The sequence below is a fragment of the Eschrichtius robustus genome, chromosome 15, assembly GCF_028021215.1.
Source record: "Eschrichtius robustus isolate mEscRob2 chromosome 15, mEscRob2.pri, whole genome shotgun sequence".
NCBI classification, from domain to species: domain Eukaryota; kingdom Metazoa; phylum Chordata; class Mammalia; order Artiodactyla; family Eschrichtiidae; genus Eschrichtius; species Eschrichtius robustus.
The window spans coordinates 86,137,605-86,160,743 of record NC_090838.1 but is presented as its reverse complement, the minus strand read 5'-3'; the positions used below and the strand labels follow the sequence as shown (position 1 = coordinate 86,160,743).

General features: G+C 42.9%; 1 protein-coding gene across 1 annotated transcript; it reads left to right on the top strand.

Moving 5' to 3' along the window:
• The first annotated feature begins 37 nt into the window (after positions 1–37).
• Positions 38–22,163, top strand: STARD7 (StAR related lipid transfer domain containing 7). The gene is made up of 8 exons (XM_068564666.1): positions 38–784; positions 11,303–11,511; positions 11,830–11,879; positions 13,113–13,223; positions 13,304–13,386; positions 13,816–13,915; positions 19,386–19,470; positions 20,271–22,163. The coding sequence occupies exons 1-8, from the start codon at positions 459–461 to the stop codon at positions 20,453–20,455; spliced, it is 1,149 nt and encodes a 382-aa protein (XP_068420767.1). The 5' UTR covers positions 38–458; the 3' UTR covers positions 20,456–22,163.
• The last annotated feature ends 976 nt before the right edge of the window (positions 22,164–23,139 follow it).

The following is a 23,139-nucleotide window of genomic DNA, read 5'->3' as shown; positions in this document are numbered from 1 at the left end:
GGGCCGGGCGGCAGAGACCGGAGTAGGTTGCAAGCTGGCAGCGCATGTGGTGGACGCGGAACGCTGGGTACTTCGCCGCCAGCCTCGCCGCTTCCCGCGCGCTCTGTACCAAGGCCCCTGGCGCCGGCCTGAGGACGCCGAGGAGGCAGGGGGCCGACAGGGCTGTCCGGCCGGAACCGCGGAGCACCTCCTGCAGCGGTCGCGGGCCCGCCCCCCGCGGCCGGTGCCATGTCCGACTCTCTTCCCTAAAGGAGACTTCCTCAGCGGTTGCTGCCGAGAGATGAAGGACCTGTTAGAGCGTCAGACGACTTCGGGGCCGGCCAACTAGGGGGGCTCGGCAGGAGGTCGCCTGCGCCCTCCCGGGCTCGTTCCTTTCGCCCCTTGAGCGAGGCCTCGCTCGCCTCCGGGCACGCGGCGGGTGCAGAGAGCACCTGGGCCCGGCGGGCCGTGCGGGCAGCATGTTCCCTCGGAGGCCGCCGGTTGGCCTGGCCGCCTGGCTGCTGGTGGGCGCGGCGGCGACCGGGCGCGCGGGGGCGCGGGGCGGGGGCCTCCTCGCCCTGCTGGCCAATCAGTGCCGCTTCGTGACGGGCCTGCGCGTGCGGCGGGCGCAGCAGATCGCGCAGCTCTACGGCCGCCTCTACTCGGAGAGCTCGCGCCGCATCCTCCTTGGTCGCCTCTGGCGCCGGCTGCGCGGACGCCCGGGCCATGCCTCTGCCTTGATGGCGGCGCTCGCCGGCGTGTTCGCGTGGGACGAGGAGAGGATCCAGGAGGAGGAGTTGCAGAGGTGGGCTCGGCGGCGAGGTCGCGCCTGTTCCCTGGGTTGGGGGCGGTGGGGTGGGGAGGTGGGAACGTTGAACCCTGGGGCCTGCCTTGGCCGTCAGTGTCTCCCGTTGACCCGGTGGTACTGGAAGTGACGATGCAAGTAGCTTGATCCTATCGTAGCAAAGCACGTTTCTTCATTGCATCTGTGTGTTAACTTGATTTGTCGAGTCAGAAATAAATGCGAGTGTAGGTTAGTGGAGGAGGGAGGCTTTGGGGCGCATGCCACTAAAGAAATAGCACTGTGGAAAATGGGTATTGAAGTAGGCCATTGTTCACGTAATCTTTAACATATCCAGAAAGGTGCAAGTTCCAGACAGGTTTTAAACTTGATGTGAGGGTATACTTGTGCAATTTACAAAATCACTTCATTCCAAATGGGATTTCGTGAGAAATGTCAGGAGAGCTCTTGTCATTGTGACTCATGGCAGAATTAGGAGGCTGGAAGCGATTTTGCCCTCCTGGGACAAACCAGTAGCCCAGACATTTTAACCTGGAAGAATTAGGTCAGTTGTTTGCTACTTCCACTAGAACTCTGGGAGTACTGTTTTATTAGGTTCTGAAATCACGCTGTCATCATCAAAAACCTCTGTGTGAAAAAAGTGCTGTACCATTGATTGAATTTGTTAACCTGTGGTTCTAAACTGAGCCCTTACGGTTTTCATGTAATATCATGGGGAAACCTTGATTTGGGTCTTGCTTTACATTGTCGCTGTATTTTCTTTTTAACAGATATTCTTAAACTGTGTTCTCTCTCCACACACATACTCTGCCCCCCAAATTCTGAAACTGATTGCAAGAACCTAGGATAGTCCCCTACACCAGATAAATTCCACACAAGTCTATTTGTTGTAGCTATTTCTTCTGTTATTCCACATTTTTGGTTAGGTTAAAAATGGAAGTATTTCAGTAAAGTTAGCACTGTGACCTGTATGGAAGTGTAGCACCCAGATGGCAGGCAGCTATTAGTGTAACATTGTGCGTTGTGGTTAAATGCAAGTGTATCTTAAGAGCTGGTAATACTTTTTCTAACAGGAAAGATGACTGTTCTACAAATGCAATTTAAAATCATAACCACGAACAACCTTATTCACAAAAAAGTTAAGATATCGAAGCATGATAGGTGGTTTGCCTAGTTTCTGTTAGTGTTCTTTTGCTACTTTGTCCATGTGTTCTAATGGTGTCCTCAGGTGTGAGAAGTAAAAGAATGTATGGGAAGGAAACTTTTAAATTGAGAAATTACCAATTAACTGTTTGACTTTTCATTCTGTTTTTGACGATGAAATACCCATGTTCCACGATGGTGAAGTTTGAGGGGAAAATTCCCAGTTGGATCTGTTTGGGGAAGAGGAGAAAGACCAGGAAAGGGCCCCTGGGTGCCAAAGAGAGGGAAGATGTTTTGGGGGTGGGAGTTGAATAGCGTTGGGGCCTAGGTGACAGATGTCGTTCTTTGTCTTTCTCCATGTATTTTTTTTTTTTTTAAAAGGAATTCCTTTATTTTTATTATTTATTTATTTATTTTGGGCTGTGTTGGGTCTTCGTTTCTGTGCGAGGGCTTTCTCTAGTTGCGGCGAGCGGGGGCCACTCTTCATCGCGGTGCGCGGGCCTCTCACTATCGCTGCCTCTCTTGTTGCGGAGCACAGGCTCCAGACGCGCAGGCTCAGCAGTTGTGGCTCACGGGCCCAGTTGCTCCGCGGCATGTGGGATCTTCCCAGACCAGGGCTCGAACCCGTGTCCCCTGCATTGGCCGGCAGATTCTCAACCACTGCGCCACCAGGGAAGCCCTCTCCATGTATTTTTATCGACCATATGCCCTAGAGCCTCTGTTTAGCAGGTCTCCCATTTGCAGGAGCTAGAGGGGGAAAAAACAATAGGAGATAGATGTGGTAAACACTTGAGTCCGTAGTCATTACCCACTGTGGCAGAAAGAAATCGGACAGTTGAAGCACTTGGTTCTAATCCAACTCCTAAAGAAGTAATCTGCGATAACCCATTTGGGAATTTCAGGAGCTTAGAGGAAGGCCAGTAAGGACACTTAAGGCGCCCTTTTTGACCCTCTCCAGAGTTGTTCCAGTAAAGGCCCTCATTTAACACCGCATGTCCAGTTCATGCTTGAATTCAGTCATATACTTAAAATTTGATCAAGTCCATTCTGAGGATTTTTTTAAATGTTATACTGATAGGGAGGCAAATAATATGCTGTCAACTGTATCTTGCTTGTACAGTGATCTCATAGGTCTGTTGTCATAGCTTGTCATGTTTATATTTTATTTTTAAGTAATTAATTTATTTTGGGGGTGGTGCGCACCGTCCGCGGCTTGCTGGATCTCAGTTTCCTGACCAGGGATCGAACCCGCGCCCTCGGCAGTGAAAGCATGGAGTCATAACCACTGGATTGCCAGGGAATTCCCAGTATTTTATTGAATAAGATATTCTGGGTATAGGTTAACTTTTTTTGGTTTGGTGTTTAAGTATTCTGTTTGCTTTAAAGGGCACCGAGGTTGTCGTAGCTAGTTCAGAGGATCTTAGATTTTGTTTGTTCTAGTGAGATGATTTTGGGTAGCTTCCATAATGGAGCACAGTTGAGTGTGCCTCGGAACATGTGCATTTCTTTCATTGTTAACGGAAGAAGAGCATGATTGTCCCATGGCCCCTAAATCACAGCCTTTGGCTCTTCTGTGCTGTTTCTGTACCAACTTGTCCTGGTACAGACTAATTCAGATATTGCTGTCTTGGTCAAACAGTGATGGGGTGTGAGGATGTCTCTTTGAATGTGTGCCTTAAAGTGGTGTGTGTTTTTTCTTATGTTAGTAGAGTTTCTGTTCAGAAGGACAAAGAAAAACCCTTGCTTTCTATTCTCTTGTGCTTAAGAACATCTTAACAAGTAGGAACTCATTAATCGAGAATCAGCAAGAAAATTAGAGAAAAGAAGTAACTTGTACAAAGTGACTGAGACTCACTGATAGGCCAGGTGTAGAAATCAGGTCTTTTAATGCTTAATCTAGTGTTATTACCTGATAGGCTTTAATTAAATGATCAGGCAAAATAGCTTTTAATCATTATTTTTGGTGCTAGCTGGCATTCTGTGAGCGCAGGTCAAATCTTATGGGAAAATACAGTAGTAAGTTTTTTAAAATAAATAAATAGTTATTTTTTTGGCTGCGTTGGGTCTTTGTTGCTGCACGTGGGCTTTCTAGTTGTGGCGAGCAGGGGGCTACTCTTCCTTGTGGTGTGCGCGGGCTTCTCATTGCGGTGGCTTCTCTTGTTGTGGAGCATGGGCTCTAGGCACGTGGGCTTCAGTAGTTGTGGCACGTGGGCTCAGTAGCTGTGGCTCGCGGGCTCTAGAGCGCAGCCTCAGTAGTTGCGGCGCACGGGCTTAGTTGCTCCGCGGCATGTGGGATCTTCCCGGACCAGGGCTGGAACCCGTGTCCCCTGCATTGGCAGGCGGATTCTTAACCACTGTGCCACCAGGGAAGTCCCGGTAGTAAGTTTTTATTGCTTTGGAACATTAAGAAAAATTACAGGAACAAAAAGGAGAAGGAAGTTAAGAAATATGAAAGCCTAGGGGAAAATGCTCCGTTAATCTCCCTCCTCTTTTTTAAAAAAGTTACAGTTCATTGCTCTAGAAATTTGAGTAAATAAGTGACAGTAAAGTTTCATAAAGAAAATTAGCCATTTTCCCATTTTGGTCTTTAACTTTTCAGTGTGCTGTTAATTAGATAAATGATCAACAGAAAGTCCTTTTGGCTTAAAGGAATTAAAAAAAAATTTTTTTGTTGCCACTGTCACTTAAGGATGTTTTTGTTATACCTTCTTAGATAATCAGAACTACGCTCAGAATTGCAATGACCTAATTGATGTCTTTTCGGTATGTCCCATGACAGTTGTACTTCAAGGTCTCTAACTTTGACAATAATTGGGAATTTGAGAGGGGATCATTGAAACAAGACAGCGTCTTACTGAAATTACCAATTACAGGAATGGCTTCATTTGAGTCATTTTAGGAGCCTTATATCAAGCTCTCCACTTAGGTCAGGACCCCCTATAGATGAGCCAAATATGATTATACTTATATTTCTGTTTTCATGGTTTTATGCCCTCAATTTCCATGGCTCTCAGTCCAGCCTTTCTCAAATGTTGAAATGATTTTAGTTTTGAAGAAAGGAAAGCATTGACTTTCTTTCTTTGATCCTCTTACTAATCTGCTGGTTCTGTTACTATCTTGGGAATAATCTTTTCTGTCCTTCTTTCCTCCCTTCTTATTACTTAAGTCTCTTAGATACCAAGGTTTAGACCCCCATCCCTTCCAAATAAGGTTTGGCACAACAGGCTAACGAGATAACACGGTGAGAGGTTTCTCCTTCCTCTACATCTATGATAGTGACTGTGCACCTGTGTGCTAATGACGTCTGTCATGTCAACAGTTAGAAGTTGAGACCCTTCTGAGATTCCCGAACCTGGGACATAACGATCATTGACATTTCCATGATACAGTCTTACTCTAGCATTCATGCTGTGCTATTCAAAGAATGAATGTCATACCTTCACAAGACATTGCTGTCCTCCCTAGGGACTTAGTCTCATGTTTAATCAAGGCCACCTAGTGACCTTTAATCCTATAGGAGAGGCTGATTAAGCAGTGGGTCAGGAGCTCTGTACCACCTTGAGTCTTAGAAGGCCGTTAAAAATATTGCCTGTAGTCATATAGCTTAATTTTCTTAGAACCATATTACTATATAATTTTATGAGCCTCTGATGTGTTTTTCATAAGACATTCCTATCCCTCTTCATTATGTGATAAGGACATTCAAAAGTCCAGCTTAATTTTTATTGAAGGGTGCTTTACTAGTCCTCAAAAGTGCCATGATTGGTTCCACGTGATGCCTGCATTGTTGTTCTCGGAGCAAAGCTGTGACGTGACTTTACTTTCTCCTCTGCAAGATCTTATTGCCTACTCTAAATTTCCTTCTCTATTTCTGTATGGTTTTTGCAATGGTAGCAGTCAATCCTGTTCTGCAATGTTAATTCAAATTGAAACTTCAAAAAAAAATGGTTAAACATTTTTCATCAGAACATCAGTATAAATTGTACTGGCTAGGGTTATTGGTTGCAAACAAAGAAACTGATATTGGTTAACTTAAGCCAAAAAGGTGTTAGGTCATTCAGAGTGTTGACAAGAAGGCCACAGTACAGGTTGGCCAAGAGAACAGCCGAGGCCTGCTACTGGTACAGGAATGCTCTTCTTTGGGCAGTGTTGCTGGTATTGTTTCCTGTAGATCTGTTGCACTGCTGGATTCTCAACTGCCTCAAGATCACTGAGAAAATCTAAAAGGTCCTGTGCCTTGTATTATTTCCTCAAGATTCAAAGCCTCTACCAGAAGTCTCTGATTAACCTCACTTAAATTAGGAGCCATGTGCTAACTGCTAGGGGTTGAGAGAGGGGCTGCTGCATCTCACCTATTTGGGAATTCTCTTCAAATAGGAAAGGATTTCAGGCAGTGAAAACAGCAAATGTCCCTGTATATAAATATTTTCATTTAATTCCGAAGTTTAAAATTCAGAGAATTGGAATTTTAGAGCTAATAGAAACCTTCAAGAAATAATGTCCTCACTTTACAGGTGGAAAGAGGGAGGCTTTGCAATTAAAATGACTTGTGTAAGATCACCCCGCTAGTTGGCAGAGCCAGGACTGGAACACAGACCTCTACACTCACCATTGCTTTAGATTGCTCTAAACCTTTAATCTTGGGTTGCCAGTATAACTTTGAATTTTTGGCTTTTAAAGCAATGTGTTAATCTTTTAATACGAATTTGAATTATTAAGGCCTACTTCCATATTTACTCAGTTTATACTGTGAACATTTGTTGAGCATGTAATGTTTACCAGGTACTTGCTAGGAGCTGGACATAAAAATATGAAAAAGACTGATTCTGGGCCTTTAGGGAATTCATAGTTTACTAAGGGCGACAGATATAAAGATAGATTAATTATAATATTGTGTGATATGTTTCTGTTGAGGAATAAAAGTAAATGTATATGGTTAACTGCCTGGGAGTTAACCTTGACCCTTGTGGGGTTTTTGAAGGTTAAAAAGGCATGAAAGGGCCTTTCAGACAGAATGTATCAGTAGGTGGTGTCTTCAGTCTTTTTTTTTTTTTTTTTTTTTAAAGGCAACATTGTTCAATTTGTGGCATTTCTTTCTCTTGAGGCTGTTCTTTTTTTAAAATTTTTATTTTTATTTATTTATGGCTGTGTTGGGTCTTCGTTTCTGTGCGAGGGCTTTCTCTAGTTGTGGCAAGCGGGGGCCACTCTTCATCGCGGTGCGCGGGCCTCTCACTATCGCGGCCTCTCTTGTTGCGGAGCACAGGCTCCAGACGCGCAGGCTCAGTAATTGTGGCTCACGGGCCCAGCTGCTCCACGGCCTGTGGGATCTTCCCAGACCAGGGCTCGAACCCGTGTCCCCTGCATTGGCAGACAGATTCTCAACCACTGCGCCACCAGGGAAGCCCGGTGTCTTCAGTCTTGAATTGCGGAAGTGACATAGTCAGCCAGCAGTCTTGCTTTCCTAACTGCTATTTAAAGGTTAAGGGGAGGGACTTCCCTGGTGGCGCAGTGGTTAAGAATCCGCCTGCCAGTGCAGGGGACACGGGTTCGAGTCCTGGTCCGGGAGGATCCCACATGCTGCAAAGCAACTAAGCCCGTGCACTACAACTACTGAGCCTGCGCTCTAGAGCCCGCAAGCCACAACTACTGAAGCCTGCTCTCCACAACTACCGAAGCCTGCGCACCTAGAGCCTGTGCTCTGCAACAAGAGAAGCCACTGCAATGAGAAACCCGCGCACCATGACGAAGAGTACCCCCACTCGCCACAACTAGAGAAAGCCCACGCACAGCAATGAAGACCCAATGCAGCCAAAAAAAAAAAAAAAAAAAAGGTTATGGGGAAAACAAACCATGTTTTTTTTTTGGATTTTTGCTTTTTTAAAACATTTTTATTGGAGTATAGTTGATTTACAATGTTGTGTTAGTTTCTGCTGTACAGCAAAGTGAAATCAGTTATACATATACATATATCCACTCATTTTTTAGATTCTTTTCCCATATAAGTCATTACAGAGTATTGAGTAGAGTTTCCTGTGTTATACAGTAGGTTCTTATTAGTTATCTATTTTATATATAGTAGTGTGTATATGTCATTCCCAGTCTCCCAATTTATCCCTCCCTACCACCTTTCCCCCTTGGCAACCATAAGTTTGTTTTTTACATCTGTGACTCTATTTCTGTTTTGTAAATAAGTTCACTTGTACCATTTTTTTAGATTCCACGTGTAAGAGATATCATATTTATCTGTGTCTGACTTACTTCACTCAGTATGACAGTCTCTAGGTCCATCCATGTTGCTGCAGATGGCATTATTTCATCCTTTTTTATGGCTGAGTAATACTCCATTGTATATATGTACCACATCTTTTTTTTTAAATTTTATTTTATTTATTTTTTATACAGCAGATTCTTATTAGTTATCTATTTTATACATATTAGTGTATATACGTCAATCCCAATCTCCCAATTCATCCTACCAGGTTAAGGGGAAAACAAACCATGTTTAAAAAATTTTTTTTTAAATGTTTCAGATATATAAAAAGGTTTAAAGAAAAACATGAATGTTACAGATACAGTTATATTTAAGAACTAAAATATTGTAAATACAATTAAAGCCTCCTCTGGACCCTTTTCCAATGGAAATATCCTCTGTCCCCGAGATTATCCCAATTTATTATATTTCATTACCAAATGTGTCTTTATACATATGTATACATCCCTATATGATATATAATGATACATAGTTTGACATATGGTATTGTTTTGAATGTTTCAAAGCTTTATGCCGTTCTGAACAAAATACTAACAAACTGAATTCAGCAACATATAAAAAGGATTATATACCGTAGGTCCTTGTTGTTTACCTGTTTTATATACAGTAGTGTGTTATTATTTTTCAGATTCTTTCCCATTACAGGTTATTACAAGATATTGAGTATAGTTCCTGGTGCTATACAGTAGGTCCTTGTTGTTTACCTAGGGATCAGCTGGTCAGTTTCCACAAAATAGCCTATGATTTTGATAGAAATTATGTTGAATTTATAGATCACTTTGGGTAGTTTTGCCATCTCAACAATATCAAGACCTTCAACCCATGAACACAGTATATCTTTCCATTTATGTCTCTTAAAATTTCTTTCAATGATCTTTTGGTAGTTTTTAGTGTGTCTTTCACTTCTTTTGTTAAATTTATTCCTTATTATTTTATTCTTTTTGATGCTATGGTAAATAGAATTGTTTTCTCAATTTTATTTTCAGATTGTTCATTGCTACTGTATAGAAATACGATTTTTGTAAATTGATCTTATATCCTGCAAGCTTGCTGAACTCTTTTATTAGCTCCAGTAAGTTCCTGTGGATTCATTAGGATACTTACATGGAAATGAAAGACCCAGAATAGTCAAAACAATCTTGAAAAAGAAGGACAGAGTTGAAGGACTCACCCTTCCCAATTTTAGAACTCACTACAAAGCTACAGTAATTAAGATGATAATGGTACTGGCATAAGGATAGATATATAAATTGTAGGAATAAAATTTAGAGTTTAGAAATAAACTCTTAGCTTCATGGTCAATTTGATTTTCAACAAAAGTGGCAACACAATTCAATGGGGAAAGAATAGTCTTCAGCAAATGGTGCTGGGACAACTGGAGGTGCATATGCAAAATAGTGAATTTACACCCTTACCTCAAACCATACACAAAAGTTAAAATGGACCAAAGACCTAAATGTAACCTAAAACTCTTAAAAGAAGGCATAGGCATAAGTTCTTATGATACTGGATTAGGCACTGGTTTCTTAGATATAACACCAAAAAATTGAACAATCAAAGAAAAAATAGATTAACTTCATCAAAATTGAAAACTTACGGGGACTTCCCTGGTGGTCCAGTGGTTAAGACTCCGTGCTTCCAGTGCAGGGGATGCAGGTTCGATCCCTGGTCGGGGAACTAAGATCCCACATGCTGTGCGGCGCAGCCAGAATAAAAAATTGAAAACTTCTGTGCATCAAAGGTTACTTACTATCAAGAAAGTGGAAGGACGACCCACAGAGTCAGAGAAAATATTTATAAATTGTGTATTTGATAAGAGACTAGTATTCAGAATATATAAAGAACTCTTAAAGTTTGACAGCAAAAAGGCAACCCAATTTAAAACAAAGATTTCAGTAGATCTTTCTCCAAAGAAGATACACAAATGGCCCATAAGCACATAAAAATATGCTCAATGTCAATAGTCATTATTAGGGGAATACAAATGGAAGAACACAATGAGATACCACTTCACACCCACTAGGATTGCTGGAATCAAAAAGATGGGACGATAACAAGTGTTGGCAAGGATGTGAAGCAGTTGGAACCCTCACACATTGTTGGTGTGAATATAGAAATGGAACAGCTGCTTCGGAAAATAATTTGGCACTTCCTTAAAAAGTTAAACAGAGTTTCCGTGACCCAGCAAGTCCACTCCTAGGAACCTACCCAAGAAAACTGAAAGCTTATGTCTATACAAAAGTTGTATGCAAATATTAATAGCAGTGTTATTCATAATAGCCATAAAGTAGAAACCACCTAAATGTCCATCACCTGATGAATGGACAGACAAAATGTGATATATCCATACAATGGAATATTACTCAGTCATAAAAGGAACAAAGTACAGCGTGAATGAACCTTGTAAATATGCTAAGTGAAAAAAGCCAGATCCAAGAGACCATATTTTGTAAGATTCCATTTATGTGAAATTTCCAGATAGGCAAGCTCATAGAGACAGAAAGTAGATTGGTAGTTGTCAGGGGCTATGAGGAGTTAACTGCTGATGAGTATAGGTTTCTTTTGGAGTTGACGACAATGCTCTGGAATTAGTGGTGATGGTTGTACAATCTTGGGACTATACGAAAAAGCACTGATTTGTATACAGTAAAAGGATGACTCTTATGTGAACTATCTCTTTAAAAGAAGGAGGAAAAATATATAAATACTCTTATAATGTGATAGGAAGACAACCCAATAAAAAAGGGACAAAAGGTATCAAATGACATTTCATAGTCATAAATTATAATAGTTAACATTTGAGGGCTAATTATATGCCTGGTGTTAAGCACTTTACAGGTAAATTTATTTAATTTTTATAATCAACCTTGGATGTAGTACTATTATTATCCCCATTTTACAGATTAAGAAATAGGGATTGGTTAAGTTGTTTAATATTCTAGTTGATGAATACTGGACTGGGATTCAAACTCAGGAACTCATATTTTTATTCCCTACACTTTATACTGTTTTAAAGCCACACCGTTCTGTACAAGTCTTTGTGTGGCCATTGCATTTCACAGGGCAGACTCCAACCATTGCACCACGCCTGTTGTTTTTCTCTCCAGATCCATTGATGAGATGAAACGGTTGGAGGAAATGTCAAGTATGTTTCGGGGCTCTGGAGTTGACCACCACCCTCCAGAACCAAAATCCCAAACAGAAAGAGATGAAGATTCAGGAGGCAAAGAGCAACCGTGGGAAATGGTGATGGATAAGAAACACTTCAAGCTGTGGCGGCGCCCCATTACAGGCACCCCCCTTTACCAGTACAGAGGTGAGCCCAGCTTGGCTGCTGGCAAGGGTGTTCATGCCGGCGGGTGCACAGCACTGTGTTCCTGTGCTCTCTAAACTCTTCCGTTCTGGTGGTTTCTTGGGAAAATTGCCCTGTTTGTTGGTTTTCCTCTCCCAGATGACAAGAGTCTCCATGTCTTTGCTACACTTTGCTATAGGTTGCCTTTGTCTTTGCCGCCCCAATAGGACTTCTAGTTTCTGAATCTGCCTTTAAGATGTGTCAGTCAGTACTCTACAACTGAAATGCAGTTAAGTGACGAGAGTGTGGCAAACATCCCTTAATTCTTTCCTGTCATTCTAGTTTTTGGAACCTACACAGATGTGACACCTCGGCAGTTCTTCAATGTTCAGGTGAGTACATTTTTCTTCCCAGATTTGGAGCCACTAAGCCTAGAAGTCCACTTGCCATCGTCCACATGAGTAATTTCTCTGACTCAGAAGACATTGGCTTCAATCCATCTATCTATTTCTGTACCCCTCATTTCACGTCAAATGACCTCTGGGTAAACCTTTGATTTATAATTTGTTTGTCCAGTGGGGATGAGGCCAGTTCTACCCTTTACAGGGCTGTTGGGAAGATCAAATAGAGGAATGGATTTGAGTGCTTGAATATATTTTATACGGCTTTATAGTTTTTTTTTTCTTAAACAATTTAAGGGTAAGTTTACATACCCTTTATTCCAAAGTGCTTCAGTGTATATTTCCTAAAACTAGACATATTCTCCTAGCTAGCCATGGTACCATTAGCAAAGTCAGTATAAATTTAACTGATGCAGCACTTACAGAATCTTTGTATTCCAGTTTTACCTACTGGCCCAACGATGTCCTCTATGGCATTTTCTCCTTCAGTACAGATGCAGTCAGGATTTAGCAATCTGGAACTTATCTACAGTGAAGGTGTTTATTTGATAAAGATGAAGCGTATGTGTTTAAAGACTCTGTTCCTCCTTGTGGGGAAGTGTATGAAAGGGAAGGTGGGATCACCCAGAGTTCTACAAAAAAAATTTTTTTTCCTTCCTGGAGTTTTCAAGTTTTACTGGACTTTGATGGTTATAACACACACTGCTAATACGCAAGTGCATGCTTTCCCCTAAGCACTGAATTTTGTCAATCTGTATTGAGTTTTTGTTGGTCTGGATATGTATGATATATGTCTTACTTTGAAATTCCATAGTTACTAGTGATGCTACAAATTTTTAAAAATATGCAACTTGTATTTCTGTGAGGTGTCTGCTCCTACTTTTGGACTTGCTGTTTAAAACTTTTTAGAATTGTTTCACCCATAAACATTTATATCACTGTCTGCTGTATTTTCCCCAGACATGTCTATTACAATATTTTTTTCTTACACTTGTCTTTTTCTTGTTAAGATTCATTTTCAATGGGATTGGCCTACAGGAAGGGATTTTAAAAGACTCGTCTGTAGTAAACATAGCCGTGTCTTTGACACTTTGGCACTGCCTTTTAGGTCGGATCACTGTTTCAGAAGAAGATTCTTGGGTCAGAGGCCCAAGCATCTGGAGAAGTCTTCTGCAGCTTTGTTTTGGATCTCTTGGGTCTTTATGGTCTGTTCTGTTTCCGCAGCTGGATACAGAGTATAGAAAAAAGTGGGACGCCCTGGTGATCAAGCTGGAAGTGATCGAGAGGGATGTGGTTAGTGGTTCTGAGGTTCTTCACTGGGTAACCCATTTTCCTGTGAGTATTTTTACCTCTGCTTTTACTTTTATCATGTCCATGTGAGGCAGAGCACTAATCCTGCCCCTCCTTTTCTTTAGTATCCAATGTACTCACGGGATTATGTTTATGTTCGGCGGTATAGTGTGGATGAGGAAAACAACGTGATGGTGTTGGTGTCACGGTATGTGCGGTGGCTCCTGCTGGGTTCCTTTAGCGTGTCCTTCATTCATACATGTGTGGTGGGAGTTTGCCTTATGAGTCAAGCCCGGGCCCTGTGCATCCCAGCTAGAATGTGAGTGTGCTGGGACTGGTGACTATCTCAGAGGATTGAAGGGATACAAGCTTTTCATTAAACTAATCCTTTAGTTCCTTAATGTTGATAATTAAAAAAAGAAATGCTCTCTTCCTCAACACAAAGCCTAGTGAGCCAGGAATCACCAACTTAACTCACTGTTTTTAGTACCTAGTTTATACTCATTCATCTTTGTGACTTTTCTGATGTATTTAAAAAATTAGAGGCTGCCTTTTAGATTTTCCTCTTAACTTCAGCTCCCATGCTGTTCTGTGTGTAGACATTACTCAGAGTTGCCCTCACTTCTCTCCCTCCCAGGGCCGTGGAGCACCCTAGTGTGCCGGAGTCTCCGGAATTTGTAAGGGTCAGATCCTATGAATCCCAAATGGTTATCCGTCCCCACAGGTCATTTGATGAGGTGAGTTCTACATCATCCGAGAGGTGATGTGTTAGCGGCTTATGAATTTTCTCAAGGAATGCCTTTGATCTGAACTGGGGAGGGCTCAGTGGTTCTCACGCTTGACTTGCATCAGACTCCGCTGGAGCTTGTTAAAACAGTGCTGGGCTGCGGCCTGAGAATTTGCATGTTTTGAGAAGTTCCCAGGTGAGGCTGCTGCCGCTGGCCTGGGAACCCCACTTCGGGACCCCCGCTGTAGAGCGGTGTACCTGGGAGACCTCCCGAGACAATGTAGTGACGACTCATGGCTCCCGTTACCTGGGGGACAGTTAGCAGAAGACCATGGCCCCTGACTCATTGGCCGGTCATTAGCGGCGTTCCTGAGGAGCCAGAGCTAGCACCGATTCCATCAGAATTTCCCCACAGTGGGCAGAACACTTGACCGCCTTTCTGGGCTCCTCTTTACTTGTCTGTAAAATGAGAGAGACTAACGCTCTCTGCCTTCTTTAAAAAAAATTTTTATTTTATTTATTTATTTATTTATTTATTTATTTATTTATTTATTTAGGCTGCGTTGGGTCTTTGTTGCTGCGCGCGGGCTTTCTCTAGTTACTGCGAGCGGGGGCTACTCTTTGTGTGGTGTGTGGGCTTCTCATTGCGGTGGCTTCTCTTGTTGCGGAGCACGGGCTCCAGGCGCACGGGCTTCAGTAGTTGTGGCTTGTGGGCTCTAGAGCGCAGGCTCAGTAGTTGTGGCTCACGGGCTTAGTTACTCCGCGGCATGTGGGATCTTCCTGGACCAGGGCTCGAACCCGTGTCCCCTGCACTGGCAGGCGGATTCTTAACCACTGCGCCACCAGGGAAGCCCTAGAGCAGTATTTTTCAAACCACGCATTGCTACCCACTAGTGGAAGACAAAATTAATTTAGTGCTTAAAGAGAAAAGGAATAAATAGAATAGAAACTGAGTGTAAGCATATTTCATGAAACTTTTGTTTGATTACGTAAGTATGTACAAGTGTGTGTGTGAGAGACAGAGTGAGAGAGAACTTGGTTACAGTGTAAAAAGGAGTATCTACAGTGTGTTGTAAATACAGTTAAAAAATGTTTTAAAAGTCCTTGCTTTAGAAGCTAGACAAGAAGGCTGCTGTCGATAGCTAGCTGCTTTTAGGAAGGGGAGCCTGGCTGGTGACGGTGGGAATTAGAATTGTGCCTCACTCTTTTCCTTTACGTTGCTTTTGAAATTTAAACCTTGTCTGTGTATTTCCTATTTGAAAAACAAGTGACTTGAGTCCCAGCATTACTGTCGTTAGAAACCCTGACCATGAAACAGCTAAGGCAGAGTTTGGCACCTAGCAGAGTGTGTTGCACCCAAAAAGTAACTTCTTTCAGCTGGGGTGGGGGAACAGTATGAATTATCTGTGTAAGTCTTTTAGCATATCGTGGCAAGCTCTTAAGAGAAAGGTGAGACTTGAGTTGGTTCTTATAAAAAGGCAGACTGTGGATAGAGGAAAACAGGAAGCACCCTGGAGGTAGAAGACACGATTCAACCAAAGACAAAGATAGGAATGAACTGTGGATGTTGAGAGACTGACTCACTGCTTGGAAAGGAGGGCAGAGTTTAGGGAGGAGTGGTAATTACATGTGCAGAGGGTACTTGAAAACCAGGCAGCTGAGTTTGGGTTTGCCAGATGGAAAGTAGATCCTTGGGCCGAGGTATGGTGTTTTGTTAGGTGTTTTGTTTGTTTGTTTTTTGTGGCCCCGCCTCATGGCTTGCAGGATCTCAGTTCCCTGACCAGGGATTGAACCCCGGCCATGACAGTGAAAGCCCGGAATCCTAACTCCTACGCAACAGGGAACTCCCTAGTTTTTATGGAAAATTTGAGATGTAGACAAAAGATAAAGAAGTAGAGAGTATAATGAATGAACCCTTTGTATTCATCCCCAGCTCTGACAATGGCCAAACTTGTTTTATCTGTACTCTTTCTGTTCCCTTTCCCACTCCCCTGATTATTTTGAAGCAGATTCTAGTTTTGCTATAGAAGAACCAAAGAAGAATTCTTCTATAGAAATTTCAGTATTTATCTCAAAAAGAAAAGGGATTTTTGAAAACATAATATTGTTCAAATTTTCCTGATCATCCATGTATTTTTTTGTAGTTGGTTTATTTGAATCAGGATTCAGATAAGATCCAGACATTGAAATGGGTTCATACTGTCTGTAGCTTTCTATCTATCTCTTGAGTTCTTCCTCCTTTTTTTTTTTTTTTAATTTATTTTTGCTGCGCTGGGTCTTAGTTGCGGCACGCGGGACCTTTGTTGCAGCATGCGAGATCTTTAGTTGCGGCATGCATGCGGGATCTACTTTCCTGATCAGGGATCGAAGCCGGGCCCCCTGCATTGGAAGGTGAAGTCTTAACCACTGGACCACCAGGGAAGTCCTTCCCTCCTTTTTTTTCCCTTGCAGTTGTATTTATTGAAGAAGCAGGTTCTTTGTCCTGGATCTTGCTGGTTATATTCCTATAGTGTCCATAGTGTCATTTAACATGTTTCTCTGTCCCCTGTGTTTCCTGTATATGGGTACTTTGATCTAGAGGCTTGAACAGATTCAGGTTGTTTGGGGCAAGACCACTTTATTAGAAGGAAATAATGTCTGATTGTCCCTTTCTTTGTGAATTTGGAAGTGATTAATGATTATTGCTCAGATCCACTATTTCATTAGAGGTTAACAAAATATTGTGTAAATCCTCCATTCTTTCTTCATTTATTTCCATTTATTAGGTGACATACTTTAAGGGAGAATTTCCTCATTAACTATTTGGTTTCCCATAGTTCACAGAGGAAAGGGAAGTAAGAGAAATGCTTGATTTGTTTCCTTCATTTACTAGTTTTTAAAATAATGAATTGGTTCTTTCAGCTAGCAGTCCTTCAAAGATAAAGTTTTTTGTTTTTTTTTTTAAGAAATGCCATTAGAAACTCAAATTTAAACATACTTGGTTGGTTTTAGTCTGTTCCCAGTTATTCTTATTGGTGTTCAAATTGTCCCATTTTTGGTCATTAGGAGCCTCTTCTTACTGACTGGAGTCCTTTTGACTTGACCTCAGGACTCGCCTGGTTTCTGGTGTTATACGATGTTCCAGGTTCACCTTGTATAGTTTTAGGTGTAAACCTGGAAATGAGCATTTCTTCTGGGAGCCCTGGTTCCCTTTAAGGAAATGTCATTTAAATACCACAGTTTGGCTTCTAGGAGTTCTCGTGGCTCTGGGCCTACTCATTGTTTTTAGGCCTTTTCAGAAGGTAGCACTAAGTAATAAATTTTGTTTGTTTTAAAGATACATCCTAAATGCACACTAGTACTTTTAATTCAAAATTTAGGACTGTAGGGTGTATGTCTTTTTGTCTTTAGGATATGTATGCACTGTACAAAATGTTGAGGCTTTTTTTTTTTTTAAGATTTATTTTATTTATTTTTGGCTACATCGCGCCTTAGTTGCGGCACGTGGGATCTTCGTTGCGGCATGCGGGATCTTTTGTTATGGTGTGTGGGTTTTTCTCTTCTCTAGTTGTGGCACGGTAGGGTCCAGAGCACATGGGCTCTGTACTTTGCAGCACGCAGGCTCTCTAGTTTGAGGCGCGCTAGCTCCCTAGTTGTGGCGCGCGGGCTTAGTTGCCCTGTGGCATGTGGGATCTTAGTTCCCTGACCAGGGATCAAACCCACGTCCCCTGCATTGTAAGGCGGATTCTTTACCACTGGACCACCAGGGAAGTCCCCAAAATGTTGAGTTTTAAGGTCACTTGAAATAGGTCCTCTCTTCGTGGTTTTTCCTATCAACTCAGTTCATAGTTAGGTTCCTTGTTGTCTACTTTTGATTTTTAGGTAACTAAAAATATAAAATATAATTTTGTTTTTTTAAGTAAATTAAAAAATATAAATATAATTAAATATAAATATTTAAATATTTATATATAATTTTAAAATATAATTTTGTTTTATTAAATAATAAATTTATATATAATTTTATATAATTATATATTATAATTAAAATTATATAATATATAATTATATGTATTTATATAATATATAATATATAATTTATATATATAATAAATATATAATTATTTTATATATTATATAAATTTATGTAATTTATATATCATATAAATTATATATTATATAAATTTATTTTATAAATTATATAAAATAATTATAGAATATATAATTTATATATATAATTATAATTTTTATATAATTATAAATTATAATTAAAATTATATAATATATAATTTTTAAATATAGTTTTGTTTTATTAAATAATTTAAAAAATTGTGTTTTCAAAGTCAAATATGTAAAATAAGAAATAGAGTGATTTGCTTATATCCCTGTTGCATCTACCCAGTTCCTTCCTTCTTCCTGTAGGTAACCACTGTTTGCAGTTCTGGCTTCTTTTTTTTCCATATAAGCGGTAGTGGATGATCTCTTACCCCTTTGGGTGGAGCATAATTGGTTCAGACCTCTCCTGGGATCGGGACACCTGTAAACCTGTTAAATCCCTGTCCTTCACTGTACCCATGAGAGGTTGAGCCAGAGAGAATGGGTGCATGGACCCTGTGGTCAGAATTCTGGGTTCATCTTGGCTCTCGTTGAGTATGTGGTGACCTTGGGCAAAGTCCCTGAACCTCTTTGTGCTCAGTTTCCTCATCTGTAAAGTGGGGGATATTGGTGCCTACATTATAGGATCGTTGTGAGGGGTTGAAGCAGTTCCTGACAAGTGGTTAAGTGCTGTTTACATGTTTGCTGTAGCAGTAATGGTAGTAGAGATCATATCATTTTGGTAAAGATTAAGATATTTAAACATTGGGGGTATGTGTTGGGGTCCTCAGGACCACCCCCCCCATTCGAAGATCGAGTAAAAGGATGCACAGGACTCAGCTTATAGTTTTACTCATGGCTGAGATTTATTACAGTGATGGAAAGATGCACAACTGGATCAAAAGGGGAAGACACAGGCGGGGTCTGGAGGAACCCACTGCAGTCTCCCCATGCTCTCCCTCCCGTGAGGGCCCACGGAGCACACCCTCTCCCAGCTGCAACATGCGTGCGATGTTTCTGCCCAGGGAAGCCCAGTAGAGACTCAGCGCCCAAGATTTGTACTGGGGGCTGGTCACATGAACGCCCTCTGCCTAGCGTGTCCTAAAATCCCAGACCCCCAGGAGGAAAGCAGGTGCTCAGTATGAAGTGCATTGTTTGCACAGAGGAGACACAGGGAGCCACCCTTAGCACTTAACTGTTGACTGGAGCCAAGTTCCCAGACACCAGCCGGGGCCAACCTCGTGAGATGGTAGCCTCTCAGGTCTTCAGTGTTCACTCTTTTCTGCTCACGGTGAAAAACTGCCACTCTCCGCCTCAGAGTCAGATCTTGGTTATTCTGTGGTACTGGATATGGAGGCTGTGGGGATAGTTCCGGTACCTTCATCTTTGCTGTTTTTCTTTTCCAGAATGGCTTTGACTACTTGCTGACGTACAGTGACAATCCCCAGACAGTGTTTCCTCGTTACTGCGTTAGTTGGATGGTTTCCAGTGGTGAGTGGGCGCTTGTGTACAGGGCCTGGACCTGGGCTGAACGTTTTGTTTTTCTCTAGCTTCTTGGTGGCTTCAAGGAGATTAGTACTTGTCTCACTGGAGCCCTTCCGAGTTCATTGTTGAATACTACCTTGAAGGTAGTAAAGCCTCCAGCTGCAGTTTGGAGGAGTAAGAATTCTGGAGACCCAAAAAGGAACTTATGCCCAGAGGCAAGCTGAAGAACATTCTATGTATATTAATGCATTTAAAATTTTTCTTCTTAGATAGTGTTGAAAGCCATAAATCTGGCATAGAAAATGTGGTTATAGGACAGTCACCCGGAGAAAGGGGCCATCACCCTTCTTACTTAACGGAGGCTACCCATCACTGCTGTGACTGCATCTTTCCCTTCCAGTCTCTCGCCTTAAAAGCAGCCTCACGTGATTTTCTTTCTTCTGGTTCTCTGTAGGCGGCTTCTTACACCTCAGGAGGAGAATGGAGAGGAGATTAGGTGTTTCCGTTTGACATTCTCTAAACAAAATTGGCAGATATTTACGCTGTGCCACTGATAAATGATATTTTGATCACATAAGAGAGCCTTTGGGGATTTATGTGGCCTGATCAGCACCGCTTTTCAAAGGATCTCAGAGGTCATGGGTTGTTTTCACTCCCTAAAAGTTTTGGTTGTCTGTCAGTCCGTCTGTGATCTCTATAAGCAGTCATTGGCTCCTTACCAGGAAGGAAACAGGCCCTTCTAATTTTGAGCCTACTGTTGGTTTGTATGTCAGCCTACCTACCCAGATTTCCCTCTCTCCCAACAGGCATGCCAGATTTCCTGGAGAAGCTGCACATGGCCACTCTGAAAGCCAAGAACATGGAGATCAAAGTAAAGGACTATATCTCGTCTAAGCCTCTGGAAGTGGGTAGTGAAGCCAAGGCCGCCACCCCATCTTCTGAGCGGAAGAGCGAGGGTAGCTGTGGCCCTGCCCGGATTGAGTACGCCTGAAGGACTTTCAGATAAGCAGGGACAGGCTGCTTCTAGCCCTGTCTCCGTGTCTTATCACTCCCTCTGTTGCAGAACAAACAGGACGTGTATTTGAAGGCGTCTGCCGTAACCACCAGTGCAAGATAATTCAATACTGGTGTCCGGTCTTGTTCAGAGCCCTACTGCTCTTTATTGAAACAGAAGAAGGAGGCATCCGAGGGGGCATCGTCATATTCTCAGGCCAAGCACTTGGAAATTTGGTGTTTCGCTGAGCTAACCTGGAACAAGCCTCTCACCTCAGGCCAGAGGGGACAACATCTTTTGCTTCCTCTGCGTGGTTTCCTCTGCCCACATTCCATTCTCAGCCTCGGTTCTGCAGCACTCTGGGTTTCCTTCGGTTCTGAAGGTCCAGCTGGACCACCGGGACGGTTGCATCTTCAGTGAGGGATCGTGGGGAGTGCCCTTGGTCACGGTCCTGGTGTTGAGTGGGTGTGAACTGTTGCTTGGCAGTGTAAGTGCCTTGTCCTCACCTTCTCCTGTCCTTAGGGACATAAAGTTTGTACCAGGAAATATCACTCTTGGCCTCCCATTCACACCCCGTTGACTCCCTCTACCCAGAGCAGTTTCCTCTGAGTTGACCAGTTCTTCTGTATTCGTCTGGGTCGTTGCCTCCTCCCGCAGGCCGTTTACCAAGAACACGGGGAGACGGTGGCTCTCTGTATCGTCAGTGTTGTTGATGGGGTCAGTGGAGATGCTCGACACATTACACTTAAGCTCTGTTTTTTTTTTTTTTTTTAACCTTTGTTAACCAGTGGGAATTGGGGAGTTGAATAGGATTTTTCCATAGTCTGACTGTATAGAAAACACCATTTTGATTGAGGTGCTGTTTTTCACACTTCAGGTGCTCAGATGCTGAGCACTTGCCCATCCTGGAAGGCTAAAGGCAGACGAGTGGGGATTGGGCGCCTCCCTTGCAGCTCTCAGAGCTGTAGACGAGCTGTGTGAACAGATAGATGGAACCTTGTCCCAAGTGCTAATGTAAAGGGGGATGTGGTTTATGTGACCCTCTTGTCCCTCTGAAAAGCTTTTCCTCCTCTTCCAAGCTAAAATAAGAGCAGACTACGCCGTTCAGATAAAGTCACAACCAGATGGGGTCCGTTTGGCCCGGCTGAGTTGGCTTATGGTCGTGCTGCATTCTGACTGGAGAAGCGGGAACAGCTTTCAAATCCTCCTCCCTCCCCTTGTTTCTTAGAATTTGAATGACCAGATTGCTCCCTACCCTTTTGCGTTGTTGAAAGGGGAGCTAAACCTGAGACGAACTTCAAGCCCCTCGACCTTTCTGTTGCCTAAGTACTGTGCCAAGGAAATGCCTGCCCCAGTGTTTCAAGTCTTGCGTTCTCTGCGTCGTTGGCAGAGCAGGGAGATGCATCAGGCAGTCCCAGCTTCTTTTCGTTGATCGTGTCTCTCTCCTCATCCCCAGGACCTGACAGGCCAGGAAGAGTCCCTCGGTTATGTTGGAAGTTAGCGCCTGTGATTGTTGGGACGTGGGTGGCGTGGGCGAGTGGCGTGAGTGCACATGTGATAGGGCTGGGCGTTGCCCATATGCTTTGTGGCAATTTGACTCTGCACTTGGGGTTGGTCTATACAGTTACTTATGTCATTGTAATGATTCCACTCCTGTGACATTTTTATCAAATGTGTGAATAAATACATAAAGATTGGTATGAAAGAGTGTGTCTTTGGACAGATGTCGGTGGGGAGATCTTGCATACTGGGCTTATTATTTCTTCCTGATCATAAAGTTGAAGTGTGTTTCTGCTCATAGAGTTGGCACTTGGAAGCGGCAGGGCTTGGTCTTTCTTGACGGTAACTGACACACCGCTCACTACCTTGTCTAGACTGTAAGCCCTTTCCAGGTGACCAGTTTGGCAACTGAAAACAAACCACCTGTTTGCACTTCTCTGTCTTGATCTACTAGTAACCCACACCCTTTGCTTTAAAAGAAGGATTGACTTGGAGGAAACAGTTAGAGCTTTGCTGGGAGGGAGTGAGGAGAGGAGGGGACTCGGGCTGGGGCTGGAGTCCTGGGGCTGGAGAGGGAGGGTGGTGAGCGCAAAACCGAGGGCATGGTTAGGTCACACAGGCAGTTCTGCTGGAATGCAGATTTGTGCCAAGGTGATTGATACGTTAGAGACACTGAGCATAGCATGAATTTTGAGTTTATGTGTAACTTTTGCCTGTGGGAGACACGAGGTGAACACGGATGCACACCCAAACTACGACAGCTCTTTCCTCCACGTTGCTCTCAGATGATCTCTGGAAAGGCGCCTGTGCTGGAAGACTACTTGTCAGAGGTCGTATGCTGCAGGTGCACGTGTGTGTGTATAGTCTCACATTTGTTTCTTTGTTTTGTTTTGGTTTTTTTAAATATTTATTTATTTATTTATTTGGCTGTGCCGGGTCTTAGTCGCAGCATGCGTGAGGGATCTAGCTCCCCGACCAGGGATTGAACCTGGGCCCCCTGCATAGAGAGCACGGAGTCTTAACCACTGGACCACTAGGGAAGTCCCTGTGTAGCCTCACATTTGGAGAGTTGGTCGCTGCACTGGCCTTCAGCCTGCTGTGGACACCCCTGCTCAGCACCCCTGCCATTCTCCAGGCTCTGTGTGAACACTTCCACGGAGAAGCAGCTGGGTTCTTGACTG

What these genes read in the sequence shown, in the direction of transcription:
- STARD7 (XM_068564666.1), top strand. Translation starts at nt 459, where the DNA reads ATGTTCCCTCGGAGGCCGCCGGTTGGCCTGGCCGCCTGGCTGCTGGTG. An exon ending in CAGGAGGAGGAGTTGCAGAG is followed by an intron (nt 785 to 11,302) that starts GTGGGCTCGGCG and finishes TTTTCTCTCCAG; the next exon opens with ATCCATTGATGAGATGAAAC. An exon ending in GTGATGGTGTTGGTGTCACG is followed by an intron (nt 13,387 to 13,815) that starts GTATGTGCGGTG and finishes TCTCCCTCCCAG; the next exon opens with GGCCGTGGAGCACCCTAGTG.